This window comes from Mirounga leonina, unplaced genomic scaffold, assembly GCF_011800145.1.
Source record: "Mirounga leonina isolate KUSES-001 unplaced genomic scaffold, KU_Mleo_1.0 Mir_173, whole genome shotgun sequence".
NCBI lineage: Eukaryota > Metazoa > Chordata > Mammalia > Carnivora > Phocidae > Mirounga > Mirounga leonina.
In genome coordinates, this window is record NW_023270447.1 from 36498135 (window position 1) to 36517625 (window position 19491).

The 19491-nt window shown below is 42.4% G+C and overlaps 1 protein-coding gene across 1 annotated transcript in view; it reads left to right on the top strand.

Moving 5' to 3' along the window:
• The first annotated feature begins 903 nt into the window (after positions 1 to 903).
• PTGER3 (prostaglandin E receptor 3) overlaps positions 904 to 19491 on the top strand; it is a 111981-nt gene continuing 93393 nt past the window's right edge. Inside the window, 1 exon segment of the mRNA XM_035018275.1 lies at positions 904 to 2486. Coding sequence (XP_034874166.1) covers positions 1593 to 2486 — 894 coding nt within the window. The 5' untranslated portion in view covers positions 904 to 1592.

A 19491-nucleotide genomic window follows, 5' to 3' on the forward strand; every position in this document is an offset into this window, starting at 1 on the left:
AGATAACAACTAAGCTAGGAAAGGCAAAGGAACTAAGGGGGCTTGCTCCAGAAGTCAATCTGAAGTCTGAGTAATGGTATTCATACAGCTATATGATCAGGTTTAATTTCTTAAACATGAGGAAAAAATGAAATTTACAAATATTTTAAAATCTTTTCATCTCCTGGACAATGTGAAGAGGCAGAAAAACCAGACCCGTCCAAAATGTGGGAACAATGCTACTATTGGTCTTCACCTGCTAAGAGTGGTTATGGTATCCACGCGAACGACACTATAAAGACGGAGGCTGGAGAATTGCTGGAAGACTTTGCGCATAGCCTTTAACTTCATGGAGGTTCAGTACATCATCGTCAAAGGGGAGTAATAATAGCAACAGGACCTTGGAAGATCTCTGACCAAACGGGAAACTGCTTGTGAAAACACACTAAATACTGGTTTAATAGAAGATGTTACTAGACAGTTATGCCCATTTTCACTAAATGTGAAGACCTTCCTAACATCTAACTACAGTTTCCAGTCCTAACTGTATGAGAATGGGCAAGGGTTGGGGAGCGGTTGGAGGCTTTGGAAGAGCGTGCTTCTCTCCGCACCCCAGTCACTCCAGCTCCCATAGGCTGGCGGGCGGCAGTTGATTTCACTATCTCAGACAGGCAAGTGGCCGCCACCTGCCTCTAGCCACTTTAGCCCTAGCTAATTTTTTAACAGGGGGAGGGGGAGATTTAGGTGGAGAGCGATAGCTGAGATTTCATCTGAATCCACTCTGATCTTGTTTCTCTTTACGTATTCCCTTTGTCGCAAGGCACTATTAGTTTTATATTTTCAGAGCGCCCCCTGGCAACAGAGCAGCTTGGTCGGCTCATGATCATTCTGGAGTCCCCAAGTACAGAAAGGGAGAAAAGTTCACATTCAACTATGCGGAGTGTGGTCGGTCTGGATTGATTAGGAACAGGTGAGTTACACTTGCCAGGGTTACAAACGAGCTTCAGGAGGAGGATCCGGTCCCTACATTAGCGTCGGTGGGTGGGTAAGGAGAGGGGCGGGCGCTCAGGTCGGCCTTGGCAACTTGCCTGGGGTCTGGAAGCGCAGGGAGACATTTTAGCCCGGGCCGCCCGCGGCCGCTCCTCCGGCAAAGAAGAGGAGGAGGCGCGGCGCAGCGAAGGGAGGACTGCCTAGGCGTCCCGTCCGGCCCGGAGTCGGAGCACGGGGTCCTCCGGGGAGTTTCCAGGCCAGGCGGCCAGGACAGCGGTCACGCTGCAGCCAAGAGACGCGCGCCGTTGCTTCTCCATCCTCCTCCCGGCGCACTTGTGCCCACACCCCCGGGCGCCCCGCCCTCCGCCGCCTTATAGAAGGGGCCCGCACCTCGCGCGCGCGGAGCTACGGGCTTCCCCGAGCAGACGGCGCGGCTGCCTGAAAGCCCAGGCGCCACGGCCAGAGGAAAGAAGTGAGGCGGCGGCTACGCCCCGCATCATGGAGGGCAGCCCAGCCCTAGCCCCAGTCCCGGTGGACACCGACCTTCGCCGCCGCCCGCGCCCCGTCCGCCAGCTCCCGCTGCTGCTCTCCGGGCGCCGTCCTCTCCTCACCTCGAAGCCAACATGAAGGAGACCCGGGGCGACGGGAGCGCCCCTTTCTGCACCCGCCTCAACCACTCCTACCCGGGCATGTGGGCGCCCGAGCGCTCCGCCGCCGCGCAGGGCAACCTCACGGGGTCCCGGGCCCCCCGCGAGGACTGCGGCTCGGTGTCGGTAGCCTTCCCGATCACCATGTTGATCACCGGCTTCGTGGGCAACGCGCTGGCCATGCTGCTCGTGTCGCGGAGCTACCGGCGGCGGGAGAGCAAGCGCAAGAAGTCGTTCCTGCTGTGCATCGGCTGGCTAGCGCTCACAGACCTGGTGGGGCAGCTGCTCACCAGCCCGGTGGTCATCGTCGTGTACCTGTCCAAGCAGCGCTGGGAGCATCTCGACCCGTCGGGGAGGCTGTGCACCTTCTTCGGGCTGACCATGACTGTCTTCGGGCTCTCCTCGCTCTTCATTGCCAGCGCCATGGCCGTCGAGCGGGCGCTGGCCATCCGGGCGCCGCACTGGTACGCGAGCCACATGAAGACGCGCGCCACCCGCGCCGTGCTGCTCGGCGTGTGGCTGGCGGTGCTCGCCTTCGCCCTGTTACCGGTGCTGGGCGTAGGCCAGTACACCATCCAGTGGCCCGGGACGTGGTGCTTCATTAGCACCGGGGGCGGGGGCAACGGGACGAGCTCCTCGCACAACTGGGGCAACATCTTCTTCGCCTCCACCTTTGCCTTCCTGGGGCTCTCGGCGCTGGCCGTTACCTTCGCCTGTAACCTGGCCACCATTAAGGCCCTGGTGTCCCGCTGCCGGGCCAAGGCCACGGTGTCGCAGTCCGGCGCCCAGTGGGGTCGGATCACCACCGAGACGGCCATCCAACTCATGGGGATCATGTGCGTGCTGTCGGTCTGCTGGTCGCCGTTGCTGGTACGTAGTTCCAGCGAGTGCGGAGGTCAGGGTGGGTGTGCGTGGCGGCGGGCAAAGGAAACCTCTGGATGTGGCAGCTTCTGCAGGGGTGTGTTTGCAACCACAGAGGACTGGAGAGGCCTCTGCCCCCCCCCCCCCATCTTGATTGTGGCTTCAGAGTTGAGCTCTTCATTTATTTGCTGAGCACCTTTCAAGTGCCAGGCATTTTTGTTTATGCACAACTGGAGACCACGGGGCTGCTCACATTCTAATCAGAGAGAGTAGGAGGATGCCCAGCTGTCATTTCAGGGCTTGTGCAGAGATACGGGTTTCTAATGGGTGCAGTGGGGGCTGAATGGCTGAGACAACCGTAGCCTGGTGCTATGCGTTTTCTCCTTAGTTTCAATACCTCTTGCAAGCTGAGGCGATTTTCAGGCTGCGGAAGTACCCTACCTGCGACAGCAGGCAGGCACAGCCGTCTAGAAGTTTCTGAGGCTGTGTGCGCTACCCCAGCAGAGCTGGGCTAACCTTTCTTGCAGGCTCACTCTTGACTGGAAACAGGAGAGTGAAGACACATCTTGCCGCTGCAGCCTGCCTCAGCCCTTTGGAATGGTGCTGTACCCTCTAGGAAGTGTTTGAACCGACATTCCGTCAGTGGGACCCCAAGGCCTGGGAACTCTGTGACCAGGCTGTGCTTGCCCTGGTGCCGAACACGCAGCGCTGCGGCAAGGCCAGTCCTGAGTTAGGATGGTAGCGGTTTCGGCACTTCCTAGCTCCTCACAGAGGGGCACAGCCTGGGAGCACGTGATGCTTACACTTGCTTCTTCTGTAACACCCAATCTTACCTGGTACTTTCCAGATTTTCTTCTGTGGTACTTTTAGCTAGAGATTTCTGTGGCTAAGTGTTGTTTAGAAATACCTGATGAATGGATATTTGTTTAGGTTCCAAGTAGCCTGGCTTACTAAGGAGGTATGGCAGGAAGAGTGACCTGGTCATTGTGGCAGAGTTATAGGCGATTATATATTGGACCTGGAACGTTATTACTCAGTTGTGAAAAACTTCTGAAACCCATGGACACGGTTTTCAGAACCACTCTCATATTGTTTTTTCTTTTTGGTGATGAAATATACATAACATAAAATTTACCATTTTTTAGTGTGCAACTCAGTGGTATTAAGTATATTGACCTTGCTGTGCACCACATTTAGTTTTAAATTCCTTGTATTTAAAAACAGAACCTTAGTTCCTTTTTCCTTCCCACTCTCCCTTGCATTTGACAAAGCAGGTATCCCAGAATACCTGTGTTTAACTGGTGTAGTATATTTAGAGTACAAGTCTGGGCTCCAAATCAGTGACATGTGGTGACAAGGGGAGTTATGTCGGGACCTAGTTGCTCACAAGTCACTGTGTGGTCACAGTTCTGTGTTCCAGGAGCTGGAACTCAGGCTGATGACATCACCATGACTTATCAAGACCAACACCAATTTTAGGCATATTTACTTCTATGGTTGAAGATATATAGGTGGCCAAACAGAAGGGGGAAAGAGTTCTAAAAAATAAACACTTTACTAATGTGGTGATTAACATAACTTTAAAGGCAAACAGAGTCTCTGAATTTTTCACAGCTATCATTTGAGGCTGAGTTTGCTCTTATCACACACTTTATATCTTTGAGTTTGCTCTTTGAGTTTGCTCTTATCACACACTTTATATCCTAAAAGAAATGCAATTAAATCATATGAATAAAATGCTTACCTCTACAGTTAACCAGACGAAGAGAAACTATGCAGTGTGTTTTCATTTCAAAAGTTTGATTCTAATGCCATGGGATTGGTAGCCCTAAGAATTTAGGTCAGTTTTGAAAGTTGTAAGCTAGGGTGGCAAAACTCACTCTCTTAAGAAAGACATATTTGGAACTAGTCCTATTTAATTTCTGCATTCAAAAAATATTAACTGGTTTGCAACTTTTTAGCGGACACTGTATTGATTCAGTTCTTATAAAAACATTAAACTGAAAATGAAATAAATTCAACATGTAATCATATCAAAGAGGAGAAATTCATGGTTTCCAAAGTAGGTATTTTTTAAACCAAAGGAAATGGTTCTGTCTTCTGTTTTGTGTACCATCGAAGATAAACCTTCAACTATCTTCAGAAAGATCTGCAGTAAAAAGTTATTGCAAAGAAAAGAAACTGGCAAAACTGCTTTCTTAATAGGTTAGGGAATTGTAAGAATAAAAACACTAGAACTTAGTGAATTGAATTTTTAATGTGTTAATGTTGAAGGGAAAGATCTTTTTTTACGTCTGTTTTATAACTACAGAAAAATATAGATTCCCTATTAGTTTTTGTTGAGTTGGGTGTAGGATAGTAATCTAATTATTCACACTCCTTACGTAAAAGGACCCTGAGTATATCTTATTTTGAAGACTATCACAACTATAATAATATTTAATGTTACTGATGGAAAGCTTAGCAGAGAAGAGATCCCGTAATAAGAAAACGTCTAACCTGCAACAAGTTTCTGTTACATAAATACTTAAATAGAGGTTTATCCATGGTGTAAACAAAACTTTTTTACTTTTTTCTTTTTCCCCAAAACTTCACAAAATACAATGTGAGATGTGAAATTGAGAATACAGTGGGAAATGATGTCACTGTGATAGATGATCTACTATTTGTGGTCGCTTTATGTTTATATGTGGCATCAAATCCTATTGGAATCAGCCAGTTGACTCAGCAATGCAATCTATTTGACTTTTTATTATTATTTTATTTTTTATCCAAATTCACCAACTAGTCCAGTTATTGGACATGATAGCCAAGGTTCTAGAAACAGGAATCACCTCAGGGTGTTGTTCACCAAAAGCCATGAGTACATTTTGTCTTTGTGTAAACCTGACCCTCCCCAAACAGGTGGAATGTGGCTAACACTGTCACTCTCTTAAAAATAGTAAATATATGGGGCGCCTGGGTAGCTCAGTCAGTTAAGCGTCTGCCTTTGGCTCAGGTCGTGATCCTGAAGTCCTGGGATTGAGCCCCACGTCGAGCCCCGGGTCAGGCTCCCTGCTCAGGGGGGAGTCAGCTTCTCCCTCTCCCTCTACCCCTCCCCCTGCTCCTTCTCTCTGCGTGCGCTCACTCTCTCCCTCAAATAAATAAATAAAATCTTTAAAAAAAATAGTAAATATAAAACTAACATTGTGAAAAGTGAGGTCTGAGGAACAAAGTTTCTCTTCTACAACTTTGGAACTGGATAAAAGCAGCCGTAGAAACTTTTGCCTTTAATCTTGAGCCTGCGAATTCTGCTCTGTATCCACAAATGCAAATAGGGATGCTTCAATTCAAGAAGATATTTCACAATGTGGATGTGACTTCTTTTAAATTTAAGGAATCACTGATATATTGTGACAGATGAAACTTGCTTTAAATATACCATGTGTGACAAATATATGCAATAGACTATTTACAGAGGTAACCCTGTTTATAGTACAGAAAAGTATTATGGAATTGTTAATTTTCTCTGCCTGTAAATTTCTCCCTTATTTAGGATGTTGCTTGAGGGAAAATGATTACAAATGTGAATTGGCATTATAGGAAAAAATATTCTCTAACTTGTTTTTATAAGAATTGAGATTATTCAGAATTCTTTACTTTTGTTTGTTTGTTTATTAAAATATACTTTAGGCACTGTGGAAGGGATATTAAGTAGAATTATTGAAAACTGGTCAAAGAACTATAATCTGTTCAGAGAAGCAGAAACCCCACATTTATGAGTGAAACAATTAGAGAACAATGCAAGATTTTATGTAATTAGTGCCTTTGGTTCTGGGAAGAATGTCCATCTGACTTTAGCAGTGTAGACTTCAGGGAAGAGGAGGGATGGCAGAGCTTGACCTTGCAGCTGAGAATTGAGTGTGCCCAGGAACCAGAACAGAGCATGTCCACTAGAACCATGGGAAAATGCTTTGAGAAGGTTTATGGGATCATACTGAGGTTGTTAGGATGAACATGGGATGAGGACAACGTTCTTTTGCCAGTAAACCATAGGACTTCTATTTTGGGTTTCTGAATGGGGAGAGAGTTTTTAAAAGATTGATAGGGCTGTGGTGTGTGGATAGATTTGGGCTGGAAAATGGGAAAGAGATATCAGTTACGAGTTGCTTTTGCAAGTCAGTTAGGACTTTAGTGTAGAGACAGTGGGAAGAGATGAGTCAGAGAAGGAAAGGTAATAGAGAACTAAAGTTATCAGAAATGGTTGATTTAAGGAGTGATTGATTGACAAATATTTCTTCTGCATCTATCCTCTTCATTGCAGTTAATATTTTCACATCCATTATCCCATTTAACTGCATCCTGTAAGATTGCCACTATTCTTTACATCATTCAAAGAACACAAGTATAGAGAATATTAGAACTAGATTTCATTTATTTTCAGTTTTTGTTGTTGTTGATTTGTTTGTTTTTGCTTAGATAGAGGACAGGAATTCTAGCTCTAATAGTGGGCCCTGAGCAACTTATATATATCTTCTTATCTGTAAAGTATGGAGGTAGGACCTATAGACATTTAAGGTATTTTTCCCATTTATGTTATTCTCAAGTTCTCTTACTGGGAAGAATGATGGTTCAATGAACAGGAATGGGAAATTTGGAAAAGAGACTGGATGGCCAGTTGTTTTTTTGTAAGAATGGGCTCCTGAGTCACTGGGGTTTTAGACAAAGTACGTATGGTGATGGTGGATTATCTAAATGATATATCTAGAAACCAATATAACTTGAAGATTAATGAGATAAATCAGGGCTTAAAAAACACCGATTTTTTATTTTGAGTATAACAGAGAGAGCCAAGAATTAAACAGTTCTTAAGCTGTTCTATTTGAAGAAATTCAGATGGTCTAGAGTTGTAACATAATTGTGACTCATTGGCCTTTCTCTTTTGAAAAAAGTGTAAAGGTCAAGAAATCAATTATGAAAGTTTCCATGGGTTCAGTTTCCTGGGAATAACCTTCAGGAATATGTGTTGCACACATTTGTAACAGACAGTGATTCCTTCTCAGGTGCTGAGGGGTGGCAGTGAGGGATTCCGGGTCATGTTTCAGTTTTCAGTTCTGGCTTTGCGTGGCAGGGAAGTTGGGAGGGAAGTCCTCCCTTAAACTCATTACATTTGTGTAATATATTTTTTAAAGATTTTCTTATTGATTTGAGTGACAGAGAGAGAACGAGGGGGGGGGGGTTCAGAGGAAAAGAGTTTCAAGCAGACTCCGGCTGAGCATGGACACCAACACAGGGCTCCATCTCAAGATCCTGAGATCATGAAGTGAGGAAACCAAGTCAATCGCTTAACGGAATGAACCACCCAGGTGTCCCACATTTGTTCCATATTTACACCTCGAAGGTCTAAAACTGTAACATGTCAAATTTTGACTCCCCCATTTTCCTCAATTCCTTATCATAGAGCTAAATAGGAGGTTTGTATTTCAACTCCCACCATACTTCTTGAGGATTATTAGATGGCCTCTCAAGTACGCCTTATTCCCTAGAAAATTTCAACTTCCATAGATTAAAGAAGATAACCAAAGGAGCCTGATGTTCCTTGGGGTTCCCCTTCTATCTTGACGCCTAAATATATGCCCATATTTTACAATAATTCATTCATATGCAGAAATGACAGTTGGACAATGAGTGACTTCTTTAGCAAGGGGAACACCACACACACACACACACAGAAGTAGCATTTTGGAGTGCAAGAAATTCTCTGTGCTCTTTAATCAGAACTCTTGTCTCTCCATTTTTTCATTGGCCACTTCACCCTGCAGTCAACTGATAGCTGCCGAGCAGTCACCCTTCCTGGATTGTCTAAGGTCTCAAGTTAGAAGTCATTTTATTGGAAAAGACTTCCTTCATTCTCTCTAGATTTGGTCGGATGCTCTGGCCATTTGGTTCCATAGCACCTACCTTACATTTCCCAGTCCTAGACTGAGTCACACTTCATCGGACATATTGGTTAATTGACCTCCTGAGGCCAGGTACAGTATCTGTCTTGTTGTCTTGTTCTTTTCCCTGGAACGGTCATAATTGCATGCCATACAAGGTATGCCCAATATATGGTTATTGTTTGACTATCTAAGCACCCAAATCAGAAGACACTGTCTGGTCCCAGTTACATAAGCAATTAATTGTATGACTTTAGACAATTTACTTGTTATCTCTGTGAACTATTTGCTTTTCTTCGGCAAAGTAGGAATAAAAACACCTACCCAACCCATTTCACAGGCTTGTAATGAAAACCAACGTAAATCTGTGTGAGAATAATTAGGAATATCCCTTTAATATTATGAATACCACTATGATGTTTTACTGGATAATAATGTTGATTTCTTGTGTTCAGATAAACCTTTCCCCCAGGAAACTGAAGAAAAGAGACAAGTGATGTTTTACAGCTCAATTAGTTATAGTTCACTGGGGGGAAAAATGTGTGGTGCAGATTTTTTTTTTTTTTTTTCAGAAAATAAGAAAAATGGTCCATCTCAAGTGCATAAATTTTTACAAGGTATTATAATTCATCCCTTCTCCCCTACCCCTGCCACCATTTTGTCAGCTCTGGAACCCTTTTCCCCTCATGGCTACCAGTTAATTAACTCTCTAAATCTAAAACATTCTGGGTCCCATCTCCCCTTCCCCTAGATGTGGAGGTGTAACCACTACCTTGCCCTCTGAAGACCTCTGCCACAGGTCCATAATGTGCCCCCATGTTTTTCCAGTTGGAGACTCCTTTGTATACTCCTACCTGTCCTCACATAAATGTTTGAAGTCAAATTAATTGTTCATCTTGTTATTGTCATTGGTCAGATTGTTCTGCAGACTTCTGAAGGGTAGGTTTGGCAACTCAGTTGTCCTCCTCTCTTCACAGATGACCACTAATGTTGACACTACACAGAATTTAGGCTCACAGCCTAAGACTGAGTTTACACAATCCTTAAATGAGGCCCAAGCATGAGAATTGCAGAGTTGTAAATTGTCTCACAATTTGACCAGGTCCTGACAAGGCATTAATATTATTTGTGGTCTATAAATAGCAGAGTATGATTTTCCCATCCAGTGGCCCTCCTAGATGGTCCCTTGGGCAACATTCATAAGAAAGACATTTCATTGAGTGATTTTGGAACTTATTAAACATGTATAATATTACTTTACCATATGATAGGCATTTGAAGAACCATAAATCTAAAAATGAAAGATAGTGGCAGAGATGGAAGAGGAGGCTTGATTTTTCACACCTTAACTCTGTTAGAAAGAAGGAAATTAGCTAATTTAGGCAAAAGTTATATAATAGAAGTACAAATAGCTGTACTATTTTTTAAAATCTTGAAAATACAAAAATAGAAGGTCAAGTTAGAGCTGGAAGCCTACTTTTTAAAAATTTTTAAAAGATTTTATTTATTTATTTGACAGAGAGAGAGAGAGAGTGAGAGTACAAGCAGGGGGAGTGGCAGAGGGAAAGAGAAACAGGCTCCCCTCTGGGCAGGGAGCCTGATGCGGGGCTTGATCCCAGGACCCTGAGATCATGACCTGAGCCGAAGACAGATGCTTGACTGAGCCACCCACGCGTCCCAAGCCTATTTACTTTAAGAATTATTGACCCTCCAAAAATTCAAGTGTAATTTAAAAGATATACTTTTCACTAATCTTTTGATATTTCTGAAAAATATTTGATTCCTGCAAGTAGGTTTGATCTTTTTTTCCTACCTTCTGAACTTTATAAGTGTCATTTTCTGTGGTTGAGAATATGCTTCTGTTGGTGTGACTCAGGAAAATTTGGAAAAAGAAATATATTGTTAATATGGAAAATGCTGAGAGATTGTAAAACATAAGATGCATGTGGGGGAATTCACCAGACAGTAGGATGGAGCTTTCACCACGGTCTCAATGTAGGAAATTGCCCTGATAATGTCCTGCTACCAACCACCTTGCGTGGGTCTGGTAGAACATGCACATCTGCATTCCTGTGCCTCAACAGTCCTAAGGCCCGAGTGGCAGTTAGTGATGAAATGCCACCATGAGCACTCCTTTCTGCTTCATTAAAACAGAAGAAGATGACTAGAGAAGTAGGTGAGGGCCCCAGAGAGAATAAGGCACTGGGGAGCAAAAGACCAGGATTCTGGTCTAGGCTTTACTACCACATGATAGAAGTCACTTTATCTTTCTGGTTTTCCCTTCCTCATCAGTAAAGTAAAAACTATTATCAACTCTAACCTTCCTTTCAGCTCTGACTTCCTGTGGCTTGAAATAGATAAAACTGTCCCTTGTGGACATACTGTATTAGATGCAGAGAAAGAGAAAACAAACACCCAAAGACTTCCTCGGAAGAGGCAGAAGAAATGTATGCAAGTGAACAAAGTATTTCACACGTTCTTTTATACAGTCATTCTATAAATATTTTTGGAGGGCTTGCTGTGTGTCTGCTATTCTGCTCACCCTGGCCGTACCGTAGTGACCAGGGCTGACTCAGATGATTGTATGCGTTGAGCAGTTATGCAACTCTAGGGGGCACTGTTCACATTATATTCTAGGTGAATGACACTCTTATTAAACAGTGTGTAATCTGTGCTACACAATCTTCTCTCATGAAGCTTTCAATCTCCTGAGGTAGCAGACAGTGAAGAAAAATGATTCCAATAAATAAATGTCACCAGGCTGATGGGTCATTACCATGGCTGCTCTCACTGCCACATGGTGCTCCCTTGTCCCGGCAGAAGGGCAGTGCTACTGGTCATCTGCAGCTCTGAGGCCCTGCTGAAGCATGTCCCTGTCCAGGCTGTAGTAGGTCTGTGCTTGGGCGCCATTGTCAGAGAGCACATTGATTCACACCCATAGCTACAACCACAGAGCTCAGTGGTGATTACCCAGAGGATAACCACTGTGCAACAGTTTATGGATTCAGAGGGCAGCTGGCCTCAGGCCACACTCTGTCTGGAACCAGCCTTCTTGGGTCCTTAGTCTCTGGGTTGTATTCAGATCACCTCCTGAGAAGTTGGCTTTTCCTTTCCAATGAATTTCCTTTTAGGACTTTCCATGTCTTTTCCCACCACTGAATGTAGCCAAAGTCACTCTACTCCAGGTTTCTTAGCTTCAAATCTTGGGAGGAGAGGTGAGTCTGTCAGCAACCCCTCCTTTTTTTTTTCCAGAAAGCATGATGGTTTACCTCTTCCTAAGCAATCAGTGGTGTGTACCAGGAGTGTTCTGTGGATTTTCTTGTTATACCAATTTCCACTAAGTAACCTGTTCATTCTACATTTACCAAAGCAATTGCTTCTTATTCTGTGAGGTCTGCTCCGATGTGACTTGCTCTGTCCACCTGAATAGAGAAATGGGGGATAGCTTCTGCATCCCCTTACATATATTACTAAAACAATAAGCATGTTATGAAGGCAAGAAAAAAAGGTGCTTTGGGAGAGTGTCAAAAAGGATGCCTTCTTCAACCCTTGGTGGCATGTGGGGTGGTTAAGGAGGGTCTGCTGAGAAAATGTCACTTATGATGAATCTTGAAAGATGATACTTAGAGGAAAAAGGAGCAGTGTGTGAAGTCCAGTGTGGGAAGGAGTGGAAGCATCAAAGGAATGGACAGAAAGTGGACATATTGGAGTGAGAGCCTTCAAGGTGAGGCCAGGGAGGTGGGCAGGGCCAACTATTCAGAACCCTGTGGGTTTTGTTTGGGTGTTTATATTTTCATCTTAAGTATGATGGAAAGCGACTAAGAGGTTTGTGTGAGGGAGTGAGTTGATCTACTTTATGTATTAAGAAATATCGCTCCGTTGTTGCTTCCTGCATTAGAGAGGCAGGGCATCAGAGCCCACCAGTACTAAGGTCAGATGGAGATGTAGAGTCATTAGTAAAAATTTCTTTCCCCCTTAGTGTTGCTTGAAAAGAAGGGATGGACATAGTTTGGTACTTGGTCGGGGGAGGGGGGAGGTAGTCTGTGCAGATGCACAGAGGAAAAAAATTGAACCAGGTGTGCTAGGAATGGTAAGAAAATCTGTTTTTGTTGAAATATGTTTGAGAATGTTAAGAAATGTTATGGTCAAAAGGGATTGAAGGATGAGGGAGAGAGAAGTGCATTTGTAGATTGCCTTGAAGATTAGAAATAGGAATTTGTATTTCATCTTGGGCAAGTTGTATTGCTTTTCTATACTCCTGTTCCGTATTTGTAAAATAAGAGGGTTCACATTATAAAATCTCTTGGCTTATGAAGGTCATTTAGTAAAACAACTCATCTAATGTTTGATATCTTTCTAGAATATTCTTGGTGAGATTGTTTAAACTTTGAACACCTTTACATCCAGGAAATTAGTTGCTTTTCATGGGGCACAAAGAATTCTCTTATAGCCAAGTGCTATGCTGGGCTCTATCTTACGAACAGTTGTTTGTTTCAATTTCTTACAGTTACCCTAAGAGGTAGGCATACTGGCTCCTACTTATAGACAATGAAGAAATGAAAGCTGAAAGAGGTTGAGTGATTCATTTAAGATAACAGAGCTGGTATGTGGCCAAGCTGGGAGTCAAAGTACAAGCTCTTTTCTCCAAGCCATAGTGCCTCAGATAGCTCAATTAATCTTGAGTTGTTCTTTCTATTATAAAAATTTCAATTCCCTTATGTTGGTTGAATTGGAGTGTTATAACGCTAGTCCTTGGTTTATATGGAACAATATTAAACTTAATTAGACTTTTTTTTTGGTTATATGATACTTCTGTATTAGGTATCAAGGAATTCCACTAAATTTATGAATGGCAAAATAGCATGAAATTATCTTGACAATGTCAGGGGCAGAAGCCATGATGTAACAATTAATTTAAGTGACACTTTGTTGAATATCAGTTGTGTGCCAGTTGTCTGTGTTACAACCCGACAGAATGATGGCATGCCCTTTCCTCAAGGAATGCAAGGAATGGGTTGTCTGCTGAGTGATTCCCTAGAGAGACTTGAGGTTGTGACTAAAAAAGCAGTATTATTTTCCATTGTTAATTTTGAACATTGGATCAAAGCTGAGGACCATTTAGAATTCATTTATCCATTCATGCTTTCAGTGATTGTTGAGTATCTACTATGCACCAAGCACAGTACTAGATGCTGAAACTATAGTAATGACATAGACTAGTTTCCTGCTCTCAAGGAACATGCATTCTAGTAGAAGAAGAAAGTCAATCCACAAATACACTAGAAGTCAGATTGTGATAAATACTGCTAAGAAAATAAAGCAGCGTGATGTGACAGAGGAAGCCTAGGGGACTTTTATAGATTGTCAGGGAACAATACCTCTGAGAGGTAGCATTTAAGCTGAGACCTGAATGAAGGAAAGAACCAGGTATGGATGATCTACAAGAAGGGCATTCTAGGCAGAGGGAACAGCGAAGGCCTCACCTGGTGTGTTTGAGGGAGAGAGAGAAGGCTCGAGTGGCTGAAGGGAAGTGAGAAGGAGGGAGTGGAGTGCTGTAAATTGAGATCAGAGAGGGTGCTGGGGGTCAGACTGGATCAGGCCATACTAAGGAGTTTTGATGTTAATTTAAGAGAACGCTAGAAGGTTTGAATCATGGGAGTGACATTATTGGATTTATGTTTTTGAAAGGTCCTGGAGTGCAGAAAGGCAAGAGTAAGGCGCAGGGAGACCAGAGAGAAGGTGCTGAAGTTGTCCATGTGAGAGGCAATGACAGCTGGGCTTGGGCTGGAGAAGTGGATGTATTCACACACAGGGATTTGAAGATAGAGTTTATAAGACATTCTGAAATGTCTCTAATCCCTGCCCTGTGACTCTGACAAGAAATAGGGTCCTCTCTTCTTCTCTGGGCCTCTGGTAGTAAGGTGGCTCTCTGTCCGCAAAAGCCTTTCCCTTTGGCTCCTTAACAAGGAAGTGACTACTGCAGGCTTACGCAGCTAATAATGGGCAGAGTCAGGATTAAGTTCTATCTAATGGGTGCTATTTTTTTCCTCCTGAGACATAAATCAGAGTAGTCACCCAGAGAAAGAGAAGTAAGCAAGTTTGCTTATGAAATAATAGGATGTCACAAGAATCCTGATCTCCAGAAGAAGATCCAGACCAAGCTAAGCTTAAAAGTAGAGAGAGAGACAGGGAGAGGATTGCTTGATTCACATAAAATGCAGGAATGTCAGGTTGGAGGTGGCCCTCTGGAAGACTAAAGCCAGGACTGTCTCTTTTCTGTATCTTTTTTCTTTCTTGCCATGTGTCAGAATCCCCAACTCAGGCTCTTCTTCTAAGGAATCAATTTAAGGCATAGCTTTGCAGCTCATTGGCAAAGTCCTATGCTGTTTTTTTGTTTTTTAAAGCTTTTGGTTAATAGGTTTATATTTACAGTCTGCGTGTGGGGTTTTCATTTCGCTTTCATAGCAATACAATATTTCAGTGATTATGTCATCTCAAAACACTGTTTCAACATTTTTTTCTTTATTATAATTTTTTTTTGTTTTGCAAATACAAGAAACACTTATACATGACATAAAGTCTCAGGACACTGCTTCATCTTCAAAGACTAATGTAAATTATTTTAGGCCACAATTAAAGATTTAGGCTCAGAGAATTGTCCAGAAGTGAGTAAAGAAGGCAATGTGAGATTTACAATGGAACAGAGGTGGCCATATGAGGCTCTGAAAGCTCACGCTCTATTAACACTGTAGCGAGATGACCAGCGAAGAAAATAGTTCTTTCTTGATGTTGCCATAAAGGATGAGTTGTAGTCTGGGTTTGATGTTAATCTGGCAACTTTCTCTTTATAAATCAGTAGATGTGCTCACGGCCAACATGCTGGGTGGCAGATTTTGAATTTATTAATGGTAGTAATTTCCTCCAAGAATAGACTGAGGATTTTCCTGGATCCAGAAGTATATTTCTAAATATTAGCTTTTGTTCCATAAAAGACATGAAGGAACATTTTGAGTTCTTTTTTTCTGTAGCATCTATTTCTAATTAAATTATGCCATAGATCAGTTTCAGGAAGCATGGGAATATCTTCTGACTTCAGAGCTCTAGTCTCCTCCCTAAACTTGGTTCTTGGTCACAAACAACAGATTCTGACTCCAAGCACACGGGGCATATTATGAAAAGGATATCAAGGGCTCATGGGGTCCATAAGAAGCTGGCAGGCCAGGTTTGGAAGACAGGCAGGGTCTGGATGCTGAGCTATTCTGGATGCTGAGCATCAGACCACACTGCCAAGGTCATGCTGCAAGACAGTTTGCAGCGTGCCGCTGGGATGAATCCGCCATCTCAGAGCTCCCTTCCCTGTCTCACCCTCTCAAGACTCAGAGTGCTGGGTGCAAACCTGACTGCTATAGTTTAGAGTTTTTACCCACTGGCTATATCAAGAGGTCACCAGAAGAAGGATCAGGCACCTGCAGCATCTTGTTTTTGAGATAGGAGGTGATAGTGGGAAGTTAAGTGCTGGGATTTCTCTCCCACTTAGAATAGCAGAAAAAGTTCTTCATACTTGAGGTATTAATAATAAGAACAGGCAGGGGTTCATTGTTACCACTGAATTCATTTTCAGAAACATTGTGACAGGGGCACCTGGGTGGCTCAGATGGTTGAACGTCTGCCTTCGGCTCAGGTTATGATCCCAGGGTCCTGGGATCGAGTCCCGCATCGGGCTCCCTGCTGGGCAGGGAGCCTGCTTCTCCCTCTGCCTCTGCCTCTCTCTCTCTCTCTCTGACTCTCATGAATAAATAAATAAATAAAACATTAAAAAAAAAGAAACATTGTGACAGTAACACTGTATCTTTCAAGCCTTGTGTGTGCCTGCATGGGTGTGTGTGCATGTGCGTGTGTGTGCCTGTCACTTATTGGGTTGGAGTGGAAAGAAGACCGAAGGACAGGAAGCCGAAGAGATGCACAAAACAAAAAGACATATTTCTTCAATGCCTGCTACGTGCGAGTACTTGAGAATTACTGTGTTAAGCCCTTTAAGATATTATCTAATTTAATCTTCACAACAGTTTATCAGTGTGGTGTTCTTCATCCCTGTTTCTCGGTTGCACATTCTAAGAGTCCAAGGGTTATACAACTTTCCCCGATTATACCCCTAGAAATTGGTAGACACGAGGCTTTTTTGTGCTATAATGTTTTGTTTCATATTGGTTGTCTCTGCTTTTATTGGTTTACTAAGACATTGTCCTATTAATTCATTGAAATTGTACGAAAAACGAACAGGTTGAATGAGAACAGTCAAAAAATCACACAAATTGGCTGGGTCAGATAATCACAGGGATTAAAGATTTCCTACAGAATCTCACTGACCCATTAATTGGCTGGCCTTCTGAGGAGCTTGGGTTTCTAGAGAATACTGTGCAAATCCCATAGAGATGAGAATTTTCACTTGTCCTACAATAAACTTTTCAGTTTCCATTCAACACGATACCTACAATGTAGGAGGTGTTTTCTGTAAAGGTGTGACATCAGTTTAATCCAGTGGTCTGTCTTTTCAGGCTTAGCACACTCACATACAGTGATAAAGTTTTACTAGACAAACATTTTCCAGTTAGTAAAATTCACAAATATTATTCTTTTCACTCAACTATTTATAAAACAAATAAAACTGTTTATTGAGTTCTCTTTGCTTAGTGGGAAAGTGTTTGACTACAGTCAAAATTAGAAAATTTGTTTTGACAGTTTTAAAACTTGCAGCATGATATAGTGCAATTGAGAGTCTTGCAAACCTGCTTTCATCTTTTTTTTTCTTATAATTGTGGAGAAGAGAAAGAGCCTTAGCAAACGAACTTCAGTGAGCTCACAGGGACTCTCTTAGAGGAATTCAGACATATTACACATTAGCACCCTCTCACCCAGATTAAAAGGCTTCAGATTCCTTAGCTGAATTCTTGAGATCCTGAATTTGGCCACACTTACTACTCACTCTCTCCCCCCTCCCCCAGCATCCTTACCTTCAGTCATCAAGACCAATCTGCAGTTCCTAGGATGATTCACACAATTTCCCACTCAGCAGTAGGAACTCTATCTCTTAAAACTCTCCAGAAGTACCTGCTATTTTAGGAGGCAACGCTTTCCTGATCCTACAGACAGATTTCAATGCCTTACTCTGTACTGCATAGTGCCTGTGTATACTCTGATCACTTAATTAATTATGCACAGTTTTATTTACAATTGTCATAATATTTATTATGGCACTGAAGACGATTGTCCACAGTAGACAAATGCTTACTTTACAGGAGGCACTGTGCTAAGCATTTCACAGACATCATCTCATTTCATTCTGTCAACAACACTCTGAGAGGATGCTGCTATCTCCTTTTTCAGATGAGGAAAGCAGTTTGGAGATGTTAAGTAACTTTCCCAGATCACATAGCTAACAAAAAGCAGAGCTGACTTTCAAATCCAGATTTGTCTGATTTTATAGCCTATGTGATAAATGACTAAACTGTATGGCCTCCCTCTTGTTAATATTCATTTATTTGTCTGATTCACTGTACACTGTAAAGTGCTTAAGAACAGAGCCTTTGCCTTATTAGTCCATCAATTTTCCTGGCCTATAGCAGCCACTCAATAAGTGATTATGGGATAAATTAAAAAAACAAAGTTGTAATGAAGTGGAGAAGACACTAGATTTGGAATCAGAAAATCAACATATAAATCCTGGCCTTTAGAGTTTTACATATATTACATGGACTTAATCTTCACATAAATCCTTCAAGGTGGATGATACCTATCTCTTTATTTTATTTTATTTTACTTTACTTTTTCACTTGTTGGGGAAGCAACTTGCTTTAAGGTCCAGAGTTTGCAAATGGTATTGAGCAAATCAAACCCAAGTATTCTTGATGCCAGAGCTACCAAGACAGCTGTGTCTAATGAATACTGGGTAGTATTTATGCAGTACAACTTGTGAGCATTTTAGAAAACATACCTTTTCCTTTATGTGTTACTTTTATTTTTTCCATGTTGTTGTTAGTAATAACAATCCTTAGAAAGATTAAAAACTACCTTCAGGTTAGACAAGAATGGGAGACACAACACTGTTTTTTTAATGGGAGAGAGATGTTAATTAGAAGCAGTGGGTGGAAGCATTAGAAACCGTTACTCTAATGTCTGGTGTCCAAAGCAGAAAAAAACAAAAAAGGATGTTTAGGAAGGTGCCCTGGGGAAAACAATGAAACAATGAGGAATTTTAGCAACAATAGGGAAACAGTAAAAATAACAAAGAAAGGGAAAAACAAGGCTTCAAAAGATGCTCAAAAGTTTCAGTATAATTACTTTGCCCTCAGTTGTTATGAGAGATGATATAATATATTGCCTTCAGAATAATAAAACCTAACTGCAAATTCAGAGTTAGGGCAGCCTTCAGAGTTGGTTAATCCAGAAGTTTAGCATTGTCATGAAGTACCAAGGCTTGTCCTGTTTTTTGCATTCTGCCGTGTTGGCCTCATCCTGTTGATGGTTTGTTCCCCTCAGGTTTTAGGATGGTTGGTAGTATAGCAACCTAACCCCATGTCGATCCACAGATTCACTGTCCACGGTTTCGGTGGTCTGGAATCGGATGATCCTTGTTCTAACGTATTGTCAGGAGGTCAGTAGTAGCCTAATGCTACGTCACAATGCTTACATCATTGACCTCACTTCATCTCATCATGTAGGCATTTTATCACCTCACATCATCACAAGAAGAAGGGGAAGTACAGTACAATAAGATACTGTGAGACAGAGAGACCACATTGACATAACTTTTATTATAGTATGTTATTATAATTATTATATTTCATTATTAGTTATTGTTGTTAATCCCTTACTGGGCCTAATTTATAAATTAAACTTTATCATAGGTATGTATATATAGGGAAAAACATAGTATATATGGGGTTTGGTACTACCTGTGGCTTCAGGTATTCACTGGGTGTCTTGGAATGTATCCCCTGTTTATTATTGGAGGCTAGTGTACATGCTTTCTAGTTCACTTCTAGCAGGAGTAAGAAGCTGTGTTTTTCTATGGCTCACTCCTAAAAATGTAGAAACTT